Source organism: Coloeus monedula (genome assembly GCF_965178545.1).
Source record: "Coloeus monedula genome assembly, chromosome: 5".
Lineage (NCBI taxonomy): Eukaryota > Metazoa > Chordata > Aves > Passeriformes > Corvidae > Coloeus > Coloeus monedula.
The window spans coordinates 14937287-14957131 of record NC_138785.1 but is presented as its reverse complement, the minus strand read 5'-3'; the positions used below and the strand labels follow the sequence as shown (position 1 = coordinate 14957131).

Genomic DNA, 19845 nt, shown 5'->3' with positions numbered 1-19845 from the left:
TTCAAGAACTTTAAATTTTAATCTTTCTTTTCAGTTCAACCTTTTCCAAACGCTTCATATGCTTGGATTAACTTCCTCATAACAAACAATTCAAGTTGTACCATCATCTAGGGCAGTCTGGAGTTCCTTTATGAAAACAGTATCCACATACATGGCATACCACTCAGATTTCTATGTTGAATTTACCACTTCAGTTTCAGTATGGAACTTCACAAACTAAATATATATATATCTATACATAAAGGTAAGGATGGCACGATATAATAGAGAATTCTGTAGCCACCACTAAAAATCAAAGGCAAATATGAGCTCACAGCACCTGTATAAATGAACACATCTCTGCTTATATATCTAAAATGAAGTTTTAATCACCTACTAAAAATAATTTTGGGAACCTTGACAGCTGCTACTTTTCCATTTAAGGGAAACAAAATGTTGAACAGAAATTTGTTAAGTGTAGCTCACTGCTCTCAATAAAACAACTGTTCCCAGGCGAGCAGACCACTGTGGAGGCAAGGACAGGAATCTGACTCTTGCTGAAATATCAGTTCAACTCCAAACTACACACACCTTTTGTACATGTGGGGGAGCCTATAAACTGAATTACCTAGATCAGTAACTTTGAGAGACAAACGTTTTCTTCTTAAGGAAAAAAATGTTTAGAAACATCTGAGTCTCCTCACTAAGACACTAAGTGCACTTCACGGATTTAAAGGATCATAATGGTCCTGGCTAGTTCCTGCTCTGGCCTGTATGCAAATTGATCATGAATATCATCCTGAAAACAAATTCATTTCCTCCATCAAGTCTGTACCCCTTGTTTGAGGTACAGCATAGTTTCCAGAAAGATTCCCCCCAACTTTTGTTTGGATTTTTGTTTTAAGTTTTGAAGCTTATAGAATCACAAATTGGTTTCAGTTGGAAGGGACCTTAAGGATCATCTAGTTCCAAACCCCTGCCATAGGCAGAGACACCTTCCTCTAGATGAGGTCGCTCAGAGCCCCATCCAACCTGGAACACTTCCAGGGATGGGGCACCCGCAGCTTCTCTGGGCAACCTGTTCTAGACCAAAATGATATTTTACACCATGTTCTCCCATAACAAAGTTTTATAATAAGGCAATTAGTGTTAATTAAAACAAACAAACAAAGACCAAAAAAACACAAATGAAAATTCCCTAACTATAATTGTCTGCTTATATCCTGGTTTTTTTCCCCAGCAACTAGATTACATTAGTTCTTTTTTTGTTAAATAAAAATGTTATCTAAAACATATTAAATACATTTTTTTACAGCAAAAGGATATCTTTTCCTTTCTTTGAGTAAACAGACTGAATTTTTTGTCTTTTTCGAAGTATGGACACCCAAGATGAAAGATAACCTCAAGTCTAATAGTTTCCTTCTTGCTGATGCTTCGTAATCTCTGTATGCAGACAGACAGACCATGCTTGCCTTCTACTATCTCACATATCTGCTGATTTTTTCCATTACTATTAAACACCAAAGTACTGTTGAATGTGCTGATTCACATTCCACCTTCCTGACAGATTCTCTTCTCATTTGTTTTTATTTATGACACACTAGAGAATTAAGATTATTTTCTTCCTGATTTTAATACAAGAAGAATGTGCATGGAGCATGGATGGACATGTTCTGTAGAAGTTAGACATTATATCTATGAGTGTAAAGGCTCTGGATACCAGGGCTACTCTTCTGTTTGCAGTGCACACCAGATTCAAGGTCTCAGACAGACTTTTCTTCCCAAGCACTTTTTTTCCAGACTGAAGTATTTTAAAACATGTGCTTAACCTCGAAAAGATGAGCAGCCTAGTAAAAACAAGCAAGTGGATGGATTCCATGCTGGAAGTTAAATATATACTTGCATACTTTGCTGGGTCAGGAATGAAGTGCTAAACCACTGAGAGGAGTTCCAGCCAAATGCATGAGATAGACTGATTTTCATTGTTATGCTGGAAGAGAAAACCATGAGACAAAGAACTAAAAGTCTTCCTCTGATTTCTGGCTGCTGAATGCTTAGATGAGCAAGTAAAAAAGCCAAACTTCTCCTTACAACTAGCAGAAATTAGGAGGTACAAGAGGCAAAAAAATCTGGGTTAGCATTACTGATGTCCAACAATTATCAGTTTTAGTCAGAGTATGAAAAAAAGCTTTGTAGGTGACACTGACAGCAGCTGTTTAGGCATCAATCTATCACAAAATACTGCTGGGAGAGACTGTGTATGTTCCAAGTGCTCCACAACAGAGAACTCTAAGACAGCCAAGCAAGGTAAGCTCTCCTACTTGCACTCCTTCCTCATAAACCCGGCATGTAAGAGATTCTCTGACTTCAAAAGGGGATATGTTCCTCATGGATACACATGGACTTTTATGGGATCTGACTGTTCAATGTGCTAAGTGGTGGAATTACTGTTGCAAGGAAGTTTTACAATCGCACTGTGGAACACAGATACTTTACAGATACTGGACTGAATTCTCAAAATATATAGTTAGTCCATAAAGTCTTGAATACTCAAGTTTGAACACATTTATTGCCTTAAAATAGGACAGGGAAAAAACCACACAAAACAACAAAGCCCCAAGACTGTGCAGACTCACCAAAATGCTGACTTGGACATTCATTAGCATTAAATGAAACAGCACTTTGAAAAGGCAGCTGAGGGGGGGGCACACCAATCCAATCTTTTCTACTAAGGAAAGCCTCTTAGGACATGTCAGAGCCCATTGAAAACTGTTGTGTTCACATTTCAGAGCTGCTGCACAGTGCTATGAGAGATGATTTCTGAAAATGTCCCATCAGATGGCAATAGTACAATACATGTGTACACACACAATACAACATAGATATCTTCTTGTTACTCTTGCATTAATCTATTCTTTTAAAAGCAGATGTTACCAAAAACTTTCTACATTAAAAAAAAAAAAAATTGCAGAATTCCCAGGTGCTCAAAAGTGGTTTATGAATTTCCTTTTTCATAGACCCAGCAAATTAATTATGTATTCTCACAAGCAAACCCTACCTTTGTCACGCACATACCCTTCAAAACTCAGTGAAATAAAAAAGTGTTTTAAAAAAGGTCGTGTGCATCACAGTATACCTTAGCGCACACACATGCACACAAAAAAATTAGGTAGCATCAAGACCCCACACAAGTCAACTTATCCACCTCTGAAATACATCCAGGTTACAATTTCTAATTTTCAACACATTTAAAATGTTGTTTAAAGTCTAGCCTAATGATCTTATGTACTCAAATTCACACATTAACAGATCTGCTTTTTTTTTTTTTTTTTAAACAAACCAAAACAATAACATCAAAACTCAGGAAAGAAATCACCAAAAATCTCTTTTACAAAATGTACCACTTAAACACAAAGAGTTGCTAAAACTCAAAAAGCAAGGAAATGTGGACAACGCTTCTTTTCTCTCACAAAACAAGACTGAAGTGCAGGTTCTGTGTTATCAGAATCTCAGGACAAGGAGGCTGCAGCAAGGGGAGCAGACTGGACGTAATCAATTCTACTTTGGACCTGACTGCATTTATCATTTTTCTCCGGAGCCTTTTTTGGTCAATTATGCACAAAGTCTGTCAGTTATCATCCATTTTTTCATTAATAGCTGTATTTTTCTAACTATTTTCCATCACAGCAGTTGCTTCTATGGCAACACAATCCTCCACCATTCATTCCTTGAGAGTGACCACAGCGTTGCAAGCGAGAGACAATTGAATGGGGCAGCTACATCTGTCCCCCATTTTCCATTCGGAAAGCATCCAAAGTAATTGGCCATCCAGCTTGATTGCCAAGTATTTCAGTATTAAAAATATTTGCATCCATGATCAGTCAAAAGCAATACATACAATTTAAGACAAGGAAAAGCAGGTGACATATGTTTAAATTTTCTTAGTACAATTCTTAAAAAAAAAAACAGTTATAGAAATATAGATGATTACAGCATTCCAGCTTTTATACTATTAGACGTTATGTACTGAGAGAATAATACCAGTTGGATTTGGTTGTTTCTGGAGAGGTATGGGACTTTGTTTCAGTTGGTTGATGGAATTTTTACTTGCTAAGGATGTTAAATTTGCATTCTGTTTGCCTTCCTTTTTCTCCCAATAACTTCTGAATTAATTGCATAATTCCAACAAATATTTTTAATAGAAGGCTATAGTGTCTCAAAAATAATAATTTTAAATCCAAGGGAGCACAAAATCCCTTGCAAGTTTCCTTTGGGAAAAGAAAAAAGAAAAAAAAAAAAAAGGCTATTTTTAACTACATTGACAGACATATTAGAAAATGCTCTGATATTCTCTGAGGGGAGAATTTTGATTAGATTTCATCCCTCGTTAGACAACAGAGAACACAGTAATAAAAAAAAGCTACAGAAAAACAAACATGGATACACTTGTGAATCCTTATGTTTTGTGTTGCCTGGTTTGGGTAAGGATTTGAAAAAGCAAAGGCAAAGGAAAGGAAATTATATATGGATTCTGCTAGTTTAATGAGGTTGTCTTTCAACCAAACACTTTGTGACATTTTTTTAAAGCAACTGCTGTGTAAATATTCTTTTACAAGTATATAAAAATGTAAACATAGAACACTCTTTTATAATTCTTTAGATGGCCAAGAAAACTGTGTTTGAGAAAATTTAAATTAAGCATCTTCAAGAGCCTCTTCAACTGAAAATTGGAAAGAATAATTGCTGCAGCATGCTTAGGAGACTGATCCCTCAACCCCTGCCATGCCAAACCCATTATCACTCCAAAGGGGATAATAACTGTCATGCCTGGGCTCGAGCTCGAGTACGTTTGTTAGTGCCCTGACTGATACAGAAAACAAGGTCCAGCATAAGAGATGCTTCACACTAAAGTGTGCTAATGAATCACAGCGACAGCAGAGAGTTTTAACCTTCACAGAGCACAGGAGCTGCTCGCTGGCTAGTCAAGTACAGGAAATAAAGCTCTAGCAAAAGAGGCATTTGTACATGCAAGGAAATAAAACAAAGCTGTGCTTGTTTTAGCTCATAAATAATAGCTCCCCCATCTTGTGCATAAGGAGGAAACATAATTAGTTCCAGGGTGCAAAAATGAATCAGTCTGGGCACCTCAGAAGTCTCCAAAGGAGAGGGCTGGCCATGGCAGTGAACTAGATCCCACCTAGAGGATGGTTCTGGTGAACAAATTCCCTCACCAGTAAGTTCTCAGGTTCAGGCTCCAAAACAGACTGTCCCTAAAGGGAGGACCCAAAGGTGAAAGGCAAGCACCAAGAATGAAATCCAGACTGACAGAAGTTCAGCAGGCTAAGGAAAACACTTCACAAGCTATCCTTCTCCTGCACAGATGGCTTGGTACGTGGAGGAGCCACGGGTACAGGCACCTTTTTAACAAGGTTTCAGAGAGCATTAATAGTGTTCCCAGACACTACAATAACAGAGAACAATACTTACTACTTTTTATTAAAACCAGATTAATGTTAAACGCAGCAATGTACTGAAATTGATGTTTCTTTTCCTGCACAGAAAGAGGTTATTCTCAAATACCTGTTCCTTTACCTTTTCACTAACATTCTGGAGCTACCTGGTATTCTACGCCGGCTTTTTTCTTTTTACTATGCTTGTAACCTGGATTTCAAGGCTTCAGTTGTGTATTTCAGTTTTAGGCAGGTTTACAGTTCCGTATTTCCACATACTACCCTCCTGTTTAGAGATTTTCTTTCAGTTCAAAACTCAAGATTTCACCGGGCACAAACAAATCAGTTCTGCTCTACACGTGAAGTGGGCGTGATCTACCTGGAAAGGCAGGGAGCAACTCTTCTGTGGAACACATTAGTTACTTGTGAACATGAGGAAGTTCAGACCAACACATTCTGAATGCAGCACACACACTGCAGATCTTACGAGTCCCAGAGGCAAACTTTCTGCACATATTTCTGTCCAGGGAATCCTAGCCAAAACATAGCAAGCCTAAACATAAAACTTCCAACCGCTGTGAGAGAGAGAGGTACATTCATACCTTTCACATAAAAGCAAAAAATACATTTGAAAGCAAGCAGAAGAAGAGATTTACATCTCCCCTTCTAGACCTCTTCCAGAAAGATTTTTCAGTCATCTTATTTGCCCAATAAACAAAACCAGTAGAACACACCTCAAGCTGGAATATCCTATGACATTGTTAGTCAAAAAAAAACTAGTAATAAATACTGGGAATAAAACTCTGGTTTACATAGGATGACCAAAGTCCCCCAACCAAGGCAGCAGACAACAGCAATTCTGTGATTCCACAAATTCCAGGCAGTTCTTCCAGTCCTTAATTTTATTTATTCTAACTCTCATGTCATGGTGCCCTACAGACATCCTTCCTTTATGTGCTGAACCAGTTCTGTCCTTTCTACAACTACCTTGTCTTCTTTTCTTATGCACTTGTAGAAACAACTTAAAATTCAGCTTTTACTATACAATTATGCAGTAAAGTCTAAATCAATATCGTGCAGATATTGCTTTAAGTTTTAGTTAAAAGACTTCAGCTTTTGGAATTTCTAAGATTACAATGCTATGGCAAAAATACACAAAAAATAGCAAATAGAATAAATTCAAGGTCTAAGATGTTTTAGCCCAAGTGTTAGCATATGTGCAAGAAAAATAATGTGCAAACTGCATAAAGAGAAGGAAAAAGTAGTTCTGGATTATAGTTCCTGTCATTTGAGGGATAATAGTTTCATTTTAGTGAATGCTGCAAAGCCACAAAGCACCGCAATGACCGATTCAGCAGTAACTGTAAAGGCTCCTATAAACAGCAATGGAGGAAAATGGAGACAGATAAAAGGAGCCATTTTTAAGAAATTAATCCCCTCTCCTCTTCACCATAATGAATGTTATGTTCCCACTTAAAAAAAAACCCAACTCTCCTACAAGTCAGAAATGAAATGAAGTAACAATTACACAGACATTTTCTGCTAACCAAAACCACACTTTCCAGTCTTCAAGGGATCATTTGTCCCTGAGACAACCACTCTGCTCAGGCTAGACTCTAAGTTATTGATGTTGTTTATGGAGGTGGGGGAGTGATTCCATCTGTCTGTGATGGGCACTGCAGGTTCTGAAGAGAAAACAGTCAATTCCAAACAGTTTACTGATAGAAAGCCTGACCTGGACGAGCTGAATAGCTACTGGGTTGACTGCCATGTACAGCTCGGTCTCAGCAACTGATTTGTCCATGATAATCATCTTTACACAGATGAACCTTACATTGTGGTTTACATGTGTATGGGATCTCTATGTTATCTATGCTAATAAAACATTAATCAAGGGCCAAATTTATAGCAGGCATTTTGTAAGTAAGGTCAAGACAGGTCAGCCTCACATAATAGGAAACAACTATAGGCTAGATCTTAACACTGTAACTGAACACCCTTGTTACTTTACCTTGGCCCTTGGGATCAAGACTAGTAGCAAAATGTTTTTTCTGCCTCAGAATGGTGTTTCCCCTACCATAAACTGAAATGCAACCATTAAAACCCATTAAAAAGGCCACTATTTTTATGTATCTTGAGAACATCTACCTCTTAAGAAAGAAAAAACTCTCATTTAGCCATTTTCCCCATTGCTGCAATGATAAAAAAATATTTTTATAGCGTATTAATTTATGTGATAAATGATTCCATTTTTAGTTCAGTACATAATCACATAACATTTATTTTCTATTTGGATTCTTACTAGCTGAAGTTATTCATAGCTGAACTTAGTTTTAAATAAGTGGCATTTCTTTTAATACACCTTAGCTAACTCATTAAGACATCTGTAAAAAAATCCTTTAGAAAAAAAGTAAATATTGTTCTCTTATTGCTCAACAATCAATTCATAATGAAGAAAATATTGATGGTTCTGAACACTGACTATAAGTCAGAGCATGGCCTCATCACCTGCTCTGTCATTTTCTGTAAGTTCCAATAATATACGTATAAAGTTATGGATAGAACATTAAACTAATTGGTAATATTAAGAGGTTTTTTTTTTTCCTTAGAGGGACACTCTTCCTTTCTACTTTATGAGATAGATCAGAAATAAATGAGCAAACTGGAATCTAATTTTTGAGACAGAGGCTTATCTCACAATTCCTAGCAGTAATGTCTTTCAAATATCAATTCCCTTTCTCAAGAGATTAGCTGAATACAAATTATAGTCTCAACATTAACCAGTACACAAGGACAGGAAGAAAGAAAATCCATGACACACAGATAAGCAAAGTGTTTAATGAAACTAAAGAGCATTAAGATTCTGCAAAATCCCATATTCAGAATTAGAACTGAACCAAACTACTAAAAAACATGAAACCATGCTCATAAAACGCAAAGAAAATTACACAAAAAGGAAGAGGAAAAATTATTTTTTAGAAAGTTTCGAGGCACACAACTTCCTTAAGGCTAAGGCAGAGGTGCTACCAGATATTGTGACTTACCTTCCTTCATTGACAAGCTCAATAAAGGCAAGGCCAGCATTCTTCTGTATAGAGTTTTGCCACTCCTGGGGAAAGACGAAAAGAAGAGAAAACTAGCTGTATAAAAATAAAACTCAGAAGAGGTATTTTCAGAGATAAAATCATACACTTCCTTTTCAGTTTTAGCAACTTACACCACCATCAGCTAACACACAAAGCATTAATTGTTTGCTGATCAGGCAGCAATGAATGCCAGCATGAAGAACCAGGGCAGCATCACTTAAACTTAAGGTCCTACTGTGAAGAGAAGAAAATCCAAAAACATCCCACAAAGGATTTCATCATTTTCTTTTGCTATGTGATGTAATAAGCCTGAACTTACGCTGGTTCAGTGATGCTTTTTGCCTTACTGAACCACGATAATACTAGAAACTGTTTCACATTAAGGCAAGGCTCATTCCTCAGACACAAATTTCTCTCACAGCTTAAAGTCTAGTAGGCATATTTCCCAATAATAATCCTAATTTCAGCATCACATAGTCATCTCTACTCATTAAAAAAAAAAAAAAATCTGTTAACAATCCAAATATTGCACCATTAACACACAATGTTTTATAAAAATTTAACATTTTTAACACACTGAAATTATGCGAATGGCAGATGAACATGCACTGCCTTAAATCATGCACATTCCTTAAATCCAGCTGAACCTTGAATTAAGCAAAATTCTACACCTCTTAAACATGTAGGTGGGTTTTGCCTGGCCCCCACAAGAGACACAGGTGAAAGCAACCAACTCAGATGACCTATCACTGGGGCTTGTTACCCTCATTTGAAAGATGAGAAGAAAACAAGATTAGTTAAGAAACAGACAAAGTAGACTTTTTAATCCTAGACCACATAGGAACAAGTTAACCTAGTTAAAAATCAGAGTAGTAAATGTGTGCACCTTATCTTTTGGGGGAAATTTGGGCAATTTGATAGAACAGGACAAATATAGCTCTTGATTTAAACTCTTCAACTCTTCTAATCTAATACAAAAGACTGATTCTGCAGCAGATAGTTAAGCTTCATGTGCTTTTACACATCAGCTGTCTTGATTTCTTACTCTTTGTTCTATGAATAATAATCCTAATGATTATCCGCATCAGTACTTCTGCCAGTGTGGTTATTTTCAAAAAATCTCATCAGCTCCAAGGCAGGCAAAAAGTTCAAAACTGCAAACATGTCTTAAATTTCAGATTTCTGAAAGTAGGAGGTTTTTAATACACAGTGTCAGAGTGCATTTTTTGCTGTTCAGTGTTGCAGAATTACCTCTCAGTGAGACAAAGGTTTGATCAGACACACACCAGAACAATGTTATTCTTCACAACTTAAATTCTGCTCCTCTGCCCCCACCCAAAAGAAAAAAAAAAAAAAAAAAAAGGATTTCCAAATTTCAAATGCAGGGGAGAGATTATAACTGATTTCTCAACCTGTCTTTCCAGGCCCAAGACACGCTTATCATGTTTATCATGCTCATCATGTTTAAGCTGCAACAATGTATTACAATTTTCAAGGAGTCAGAATTAAAAGGAGAGTAATTGGAACTTGTAACACATTATTCATCACGAATTATAAATGTATTCTAGTGGAAAACAAAAAAAGCCTTTTACAGTTTCTAATATTCAAACAAAATAGCACATGCAAATAATCCTTCTAAGAGATTTTTAGATGTAGTATCAGGTTCTAAATATTTAGCTTTATATGATGGTAACTGAAACTATCCTGTTAGCTGAAGTGTGAGAAAACTCAAGAAAAGCAAAATAATTTTTTCCACTTATGACACTGTCCATCTGTTGTTCTGCTCTCTAAAGAGCTTACAACAATACTTGCAAATTTAATTGGTGAAGATGGAGGCTGCCAAAATTGAAAAGAAAGTGCATTTATCATGATACTTTTCAGCATTTTTCTCTACATCAGACATCATCAAAGAAGGTGTTAGTCTAAACAATTTCATAAATCACAGCTGAACACACCCTAAAGCTTATTTTAATAGTTGAAAGAAAAGACTAATGGTCTCCATCTTTCATGATCCATTCAATATTCCCCCACAGTATATGTTCACTCTCAAACAATTACACTCAGTATACATATTGCATTATTATATCAACATCTTAGTTATCCATCTCCCAAAGGTATTAGGGAAAAAACACGTTAAAAGCTTCAAACTCAACCACTAATGCAACTAAATAACTACAAAACACATTTCAGCACTTTTCTGAGGAAGGACTATAAGGGAAGATCAACCAAGTCAATAATTTCATACCTGTTCTAAGCTGTAGGTAATTGACCATCATTTCCCACAGCTGTAAATGTTTAGTGACCAAGAGACATCATCTACTTTTAATGCTTTTGGTCACTGTACACTCAACAGTGAAGCAGGGGGAAAACCAAGAAGCACTCGACACTATCACAAATAGCTCCAGTCACTATCATAAGGAGATAAATTAGAAATCACATTTTATACAAATACTGTGATAAGGAAATTTCCTAACTCGCTATTATTTCACCTATTTCCTAAGAGAACTATAAACAAGTCCATAAATACTCTAAGCAAGGACTAAAACCTTTCCTGAAATGGTGCTTCAAACCTCACCTGAATTATAATTTTGTATGGAATAACATACTACATTTCCTTTCTATGCAGCACAACTCTGCAGTGAGCAACATTATATCCCAGTCATCTATAGCTTTAATTTTATATCATCAACATGTTTCATTAGCACATTCTTACTGAGTGCACAAGGGTCATTAAACAAAAACATAGAACAGTAGTGGTCTTAAACCCCTCATTTCAGAGACTAATAATCTCTTTCAAGGTTGATATTGTGACCTGTTGTCCCATTTGAGTAATATTGGGGTTATTTAATCTATTTTACAGTGGGGTTTTTTAATTAACTCTGACTAATGATCAGTTGTACGACAGCACCAAATGCTCTAATAAAACTCATAAATTACTACATTTACTTTTTTTCTAGGAAACACAAAGACCAACAACATGCACAGACTATAGACTATATGGTTAGACTATAACCAAAGGCCACGACATACAAAACACCACAGCCTGCATTAGACCATAACCAGCAACAGTAGGGTAGCAAACAGTCTTTAGTACTTGTACATCCCATTTGATTCTATTGCACCTACATGTGCATGTGTAGCTATCTGTGTATGTGCATGTTTATGTGTAGCCTTCAGATGCATTTAGAAGTCTTTTACACTACTTTATCCTCGTATTTCCTTTTTTAAAAGCCAGGTATATCTCTAATCACATGCCATGATCAGATAAGTGAAGTTCTTTAAAAATTTTTCCAGTGTCACCTCTATTGAAGAGTCATTTTTTCCATTTGTTGTTGGCTTCCTACCCATTCTGAGTAGCCTTGTTCAGATCAAATGCTTCAGGAACCTCAAATTTACCCAAAAAACCTTTTCTACAAGCAGCAGATGGTAGGAGCCAGCTTCAAAACAATGCAGGTGGTTCTTTACACAGTGTGTAAAGAATCTACCACCAAAAGCATGTCATGGTGATTAAAAGTTATATAGGATCAAGAGGAGACTGAACAAGTACACATGAAGAAAATAAATACATTAATATTGGCTAAATAAACAGAAACTGCATCCAATTCAGAAAATACACTGAGCAGTGAAGAGAGTATTACACTTACTAGTCCCATTTTATTCTTTTTGACCATCTCTTTGTGTCTATAGTCGGAGACAGGACAAGAAGCAAAGTGGAGCCTTTATCTAGCCCAGTACAACCATTCCTAAACTGTAATCACTCAAACAAATGCCAAGAAAATTTTGTTGATACACATTTTTGTTGGTTTGTTAACTTGAAGTGCTTGCCTGCAGGGCAGCAAACGGACATATTGCTCCTCATCTATACACTCTTGGTAAAGCAATATAATCATATTTCAAACGACTATGGCAGGGGTGTTGGACCTAGATGTTCTTTAAGGTCCATTCGAACTCAAACCATTCCACTATCCTGTGAATACCTCAAAACATACGTTCTTCAGGGTATATACAAACATTTGCAAGACCAACCCATCAGCTGCTCTAATGGCTAAGAAATTAACCATGGATCTTGAACAGAGTATTTAAAACATTTCCAATAGATGAAAACTGCTCTATTTCCAACTGTAGCAAACTCTTCTGCTGCTCTAATTCATATATATCTATATATATATATATACACATGCATGCTCCTTAATAATTCATTTTCCCCAGGATCTTATAAAAACATCCTTCTAAAAAGTTTAACGTATTCTACAGTTAAGGATTATATTGAGCAGTTGAAACACACACTCATCAGCAGGCAAAAAAGAGAGAATTCTTCACTAATCCATTTTTCCCATAAAGCTGGTGGAGTTTTGATAATTTATTTTGGTTATGAAACAAAGGAGAAGGATGACTTCGGTACTGACAACTACGAATGGAGCACTAAGGAGCAGGGTGGGAAAATGTGTTAACATATAACTAAGAGACATATTATATCCTAGAGTAAAGGTCAAATCTGCATGAAAAACTTGTTCATAGAGAGATATACTAATCTTTAAGTGCCTAAAGTAAACTATCAAGAACTTTTCAGCAGTGTTTGCACTTGGTGTCAGCACTCTCTCAGCACCACATCCACTACAGGCTTGAATGAATTCAGCAATAAAGAACATAGAGTGAAAAGTAGATTATATCTCAGCTGGGTTCTTCATAATTAAAAAAAGTTAGACTGCATGTTAAGCAGAATATCTGCAAACATAAATTACTTTTAAAGGTTGAGGCATGCTTCAGTTATTTTAATCTACAAAACTCCACTGAAAAAAATTAAAAGCAACATGGAGTTATAGGAAATCATATCTAGAAACCATGCAGCAATTTAATATCGAAATTAGCACATGCCAAGTACTTACAAAAGAGCAACATTTTGCAAAGACGTGACACAAATTAATATAAAAATAACATGAAAACACATTTGAGATAGTTATCTAGTATATATACAGACATACGTGTATGCTCTAATAAAATTTAAAAACCATAAACAAATAATAAAAAAGAACTATCAGAAACTGACTGAGAAAAAAAATAATTTCAATAAATATTTTCACGGCCCTTTGTCTACAGAACATGACCACTGTTGCTGAATCCTGAAACAAAGTGAGAACTTGCAAAAATATTTACTATTATCCTAAAAATCCAGAATCTCTTGTCACGCAAAAAAACCTTATCGAACAGGCTTGGATTTACAGAAATTTAAACAAAGGCTTCTCCATGAAAGCTTTAACATGGCATCTATGTAAGAAGCCAAGCTATCTCACTAATCAATACAGAGGTTTTGATTTCAATAAGGGTGATAAAAGTTACTCTAACCCTGGCCAGCTACAAGCTCTCAACAGATGATCATCATTAGGGCTCTATCGGGGTCCCACATTCTCTGGCTGTACAAATGTGTCCTATTAGTACATGGTCTGTCTGTTTGGCAACTCCGGGCTCAAGACAAATGGCAGCTGCTGCCCTTCAAGGTCTGAAGTCAAGTCCTCTGGGAATCTAAAAGCCCAACTGGAAAAATCAAGGCCTGTTCATTAGAGACTGCTCCAGGGGAAACTTGCAAGGCTGCCATTAGAACAATATAAAAGAGCTAATTATTTTTCTAAGACTTTTAAAACTATCAAACACACCCAGTTATAATAAAAGGTATTTACTGCCGGCATTTCATTAAAAAAGACATTGCTTTTTGTCAAAAAATCCGCCAGTGACAGTACACAACTGAAGTCTTTGTATTGAAAATTTTAATGAGTCTTGCAGGAGGAGAAAGTTGTGTAAAAATTAACTAGATGAGAGAGCTTCTCAAGTGAAGGTATAACACCACACCCAGCGATGTGGGAAAATATCCCAAACACACTCATATCAAAATAATGGACCATACACAAAGGTGGGCTGAGATTGTGCATATGGGATTATCTACTCCTGAAAAAAGAAGAAATTCAAGAAACAAACATGTTCAGTGTTGCACAACTGACTGAAAAGAACAAACAAATTCTTGTTTCAAACCTGTGCTGTTGAGGAACAACTGAACATGCTGCAGTAACTTGTGTATTGATAAATCAGTCAGAATGGCACAGGACCCACGTGGTATCAAACATTAAGCAGAAAAATGAAAACTAACACTGTTTCAGTATTTTTTGATCTGTTTTATCAAACACAGAAACAAAGATTATTATAATGATAGCTACTTTCATAAAATATACTCTGGGGAAAAGTTGGAACATGACTTCTTTTATTAATAACCACAAAATTCTTTGCTATTTTAACTATGAAACCAAATCAAAGTTTCTTATACTGACTATTTTCCCAGCTGCACAGCATGACAACATTGTATTGAATTCTAATGTTATAACAGATCACCACTAGAGAGTATTTATTACAATCTTTTAAAAGTGCTATATGAAATTCATTAGCATTCCTTAATCAATTCTTGGAGCAACACGCACATTAGCTTCCGACAGCCTAATTCAAAAAAGCAATTACAACCCTAGTCCTCATGTAAAAGGACGACAGAAAGAAGCTATGCTAAACCAGTTTAAAAGAATGAAAATGTAAAGAAAACAGATTAGAAATGATTTATATCAATGCCTAGTGCTGAAGCTAATTACAACTAACCCAATAAAATAGTGCCTTTATTATGGTACAGCAAGTAATAACCTTAGACGCAGAAAACAGAACTCTTTGCTGACTTCTGCATGCCCAGTTCCACAGCACACTACATTAAGAATTAAAGAAGTAGTAAATAAGCCATACAGAAACAGCAGGTTTTTAACTAAAAGCAGAAGACTCCCCTGCTGTTTAACCATGTGGGTTACTCCATGTAAACAGAGCTTCCTATAAACTAGTATTATGTTGTTAGTGGTAAATGCTTAAAACTATAATGAGAGTTTAATTCCAATACTTAAAAGTTAGAGTTCAAGTCACAGTAAGCTTTTATAGATTCTGAAAATAAATTATACACATGTAGAGCTGGAGTTACATACTTAAGTACTAGATTCTTCAGTAAAAATACCACAGAAGTAACTGTCAGCTTGTCAGACAATGCCTTTTATGCTATGAGATTACTCTCAAAGTGACAATTGTAGCCTTCTCTACAAAGGATGCACATCTATCCTAAAAAAATGCATTGTTACGAAAGATATGCTACATAAAATGTTACAGCACATACAAATTTAACAAGTACACACAGCCAAAAAAATCTCAAAATAGGTTGCAGTTGCCATAATTTATGGTGACAACAAGTATTCTCAAAACAGCAATAAAGAAAACTTTAACTGAATCCAAAATTAATATAAAATTATGAAAATATCACTGTCTGCATAAATAAAATCATATCAGTAATAATTATCACAGCATAAAAGCTGCATCTCTCTGATCAAAACCCATAAACTTCATTTTTGTATCTAGTTTCAAAGAAGTATGAAAAACTGGGGAAAAAAAATGAATGAGTGGATCACTGCTTTCAGGTCCCCAGTTTCTGATGGAGGAACCAATTTCCCTGGGCAGCTTCTCCCTTTCTCTCTCCCACTAGCAGGCTGTTGCCATGACACCTCATGAAACAAAATCAGGGGTCAGGTTTGAGTTCATCTAGCAGCAAACCTTCTCCACTGCAGTTTCCTCTCCAGGTTCTCTAACCATCGGCTATTTCCAATGCCAAGATGAAAGACTAGCTTCGGAAAGAACAGGAACAGGAATCCTAAAAATTAATTGAGAAATCAAAGCACCAAACAGTTCTGTAAATAAGAAGCAATGTGAAGCACAAAACTCTCAAGCCAAAGGAGATGAGTCAGAAAAACAGACGTGAGGAAAAGCAACAACATAAGATGAACAAAGGGAAGAGATCCAAATAATTAAGTTGCAGTGCCGGCATAATCTTCATGAACAAAGGAAACAAATCGAGGAATAGCAGGAGCATAACACAACTGACCCTTGATTTCAGTGCTTTTTTGTTTAACTGGGATTGCAATTTGAGATTTTGCAAAACCACTGAACAGGAAAGAAAATGCCTTTTAAGGTAGACTACAAATTTTAAAGACAAGAAAATCCCAGCATATTCAGTGCTGCACAGTTGCATCAGTAGTGCTGGACTGGTCCCACTGATGGCAATATCCATTATCACCACCAAATAGCAGCAACCTTCCTGCTCAATGCTCTTATCTTCAAATAAATAAATTTAACTAATAAAGAAATACTGCACATGGTGAACACTGGTTTTGGAACCATAAGCCCCTTTATACAGCAGAGGGGTTGGAACTAAATGATCTTTAAGGACCCTTCCAACCCAAACCTTCCATGATTCCATGATTCTCTATTACACTTTTCCCCAAATGTAGCTTGGTTTCTATTTAAGCTCTCATAATGAATGCATGCACGCGATGAACAAGATTCCTGCTATCACTGCTACCTTTGAGGGAAGGAAATTAACACATGTAAACCAATCCCATCTCTTCACTCATAACACAGGATGTCCAAACCTGTCCCTTGACAGTCCCTTAGGCAATCTTATCCTAATGCAGATCTTTTCTTAAAAGATTTAGAGAAAATGAAGCTAAATCAATTGGGAAAAAAAAATAGCAGAAAAACATGTCTCTTCCAGTACTCTCCACTTGCATACCATGTTCCCTTCCTCATCCTACATCTATTGTCTTTATTTACACTAAAATATAATATACACACGACATGTTGCAACAAAGGGCCCTATTCTCATCTGTGACTACAATAAACATGATAAATAATAATTTTCTGCTCCTTTCACTGAAAATCCTTACCTGCACCACCAAGCCATTTTTACAGAAGAAAAATATAACCATTTTGGTTGTAGGAATAGAAATAAATGTCTTTGGAACTATTCAAAGAGCACTGGAAAAATCCAGCTGTTTCTTCTGAATCAAATTGACTCTGAACTAGGATGTAACACCTAACAGTCATGAACCCCACTATCATAATTGCTGCATAATCTGAATTACAAATTTTTATCATTTAACGCAAAATATTTACGTAAAAGTTAGTACATTGCCAACAATATTTGATGAGACAAATGTAGGGGTTTTTTCCCATTTGCAGAGATAGGCAAAAAGCACAGCTGCATATAAATAATAGTGCAAGTTAGACAATAAACTTAGCAGCACCGCTACACAAAGTTTCTCCAGGTAGAACTTCCAGTACATAGCACAGCTCCCCAGATCCTGAGTTCCCCAAGCAGTTTTGCTTGGAAACAGAGACACATTATTTGGTTTATTAACACGAACAAAAAAGTTCCCATATTTGTAATTAGTATTAAATCAGCAACAAGCATTGCTGCTCACTGAACTTTCCATAATCTCATACCCCTCCCCTGCACTAACTCTCTTTCCATAGTCTCAAATTAAACAGACTAGCTGTAAAACAGCAGGGTGTCAAATTAAAGCACACTTTATTTTCAGAGGTCTCCACACTTCGCGGCTGACTTCCTGTCAGGAAGAGTTCCATTTCAGTGCAGAGCCCCACCAGCAGGGAGCTCACAGAATTAAGTGCCAGTTGATATTACTTTGTTTTGCATTTACCACCCATGAGAATATTGTTCAAAGATCTAGTTATAAAGTCAGCGTGGTATCATCCTTCTGACTAGACTGCCAAGCCACAGGGTGTGCTCTCGCTGCACAAAACTCACCTTAAATGGTGGTGTTTTTTTAAGTCCTAGTGTGCTGGTGAAGCAACAGGATGCCTTTTTTCTTCAGAAAAGTCTTCCTTCTGTAGCTAAATTATGTTCCCTTGGTTTTGAACATCTGCAGCACTGTACATTAATAGAAATTAAGCTGTCCTGTTCCCCTATCCCACTCCCAAGATTCACATTTACATTAGACAATCCACTCTCCTCCCTAGACATAAAAACGTATACATTAATCAAACAAATTACAGCAACACAGCTTAAAGGGCTAGTATTTTTAGCTGTAGAAGGTGTGTTTTCCATTAAACTCACACCATGTCCTGAATTTCTGACCAAATGCAAATACTTTTTAACTCATGAGAGAATTTTTCTTCAAATGAGCTGATAATATATGAGAAGTCTATAGAACCACTAAAGACTTTACTTCAAAAAAAAAAAGAAAATCAGGGAGGAAAAATCCTGACTTCTGCCACAGAATTCTGTTTCAGTAAGAACAACTTAGGAAAGTTCATCTCTCTCCACTCCAGTGGTAAACTGTTTGTAAGAATGGTTTTGTGGTTTTTAACCCCATCTTTTATCCATTTCTCTACCCAAAGCCTGCAAGTCCCATTGAATCCTCAAAGTGGATTGTCACAAGAAACAATGCTTCACATCACTCCAAACAAAAATGTCATAGCTTCACTACACCTATCTGCTTGTACCTTTCTACACACTTTCTTAGTCTAATATATAGGAGCCCTCTTGACGTTTTTTTCATACAAGTGTATTTTTAAAATTTTTGTTCAAAACCACAAAGCTCACAATTCCTTCCTGGAAAGCAGTTGTGTAGCATAAACCAAAGACCACTAGTTCTTGTTCATCTTAAAATCCCCCATCATACATTTCATCTCCAAACTGGAAAATGAGTAAACCCTTAAAACATCCTCCTAGACTAAGTATTATGGAAAGATATAAGGAGATAAAGCAAACACATTTTAACTACTGAGACTACTACCTGCCAGGATACAACTACCAAGTGCTTATTGCATCACTAAGTATAGAAAAGGTCACTTATTATTCATGCAGTATTGGCAAATAATTCTCAATTCATTCCAACCTATTTTCATGCTTAAGGCAAAAGCAAAGTTACAAATGTCTTTGACTTCTACTAAGCAAACTGACAATATACATCCATTCACTTCATGGCATATTGTTTCTTGCATGATTCTATCACAATTAATGTCTCTAAAATTTAGCCAGTGTTGGACACAGACATTTTAAATGGCCTATCTATAAGCCATACAAAAAGCACAACATTCCTCAGGCCAGCAACTACACCTAAAGGAAAAGACAGATTTCAAGCAGATCTTTATGTAGTGAAGTGTGAACCTTGGCAATTTTAAGAATAGGAGTTTGAAAGAAACTCCTACTTAAACATGTTAGGGTGCTCTCCAAGCAATTCCATGGCACTCAACAGGCAAGTATAGGCAATTAAACTCTCAAACAATTTAGAAAGCAACAGGATATCAGAATAGGGAGGAAGTTCCAACAGACAACTTTTACATTATCCTGGGGTTTCACACAGAATATATTACAATAATCTAGTTCTGGAGAAACAAAATTTACATCTTGCTTAAGTCAGAGGGAAAAAAAATATATGCAGCTAATTTAAATGTAATTTCAACAT

General features: G+C 36.2%; 1 protein-coding gene across 4 annotated transcripts in view; it reads right to left on the bottom strand.

The window, feature by feature from the left end:
• LRBA (LPS responsive beige-like anchor protein) overlaps positions 1-19845 on the bottom strand; it is a 372381-nt gene that overhangs the window by 242674 nt on the left and 109862 nt on the right. For all 4 annotated transcript variants that reach the window (XM_082282111.1, XM_082282108.1, XM_082282110.1 and 1 more), the window contains one exon: positions 8474-8538. In XM_082282111.1, the coding sequence (XP_082138237.1) occupies positions 8474-8538 (65 nt within the window). The remainder of the gene's footprint in view (positions 1-8473; positions 8539-19845) is intronic.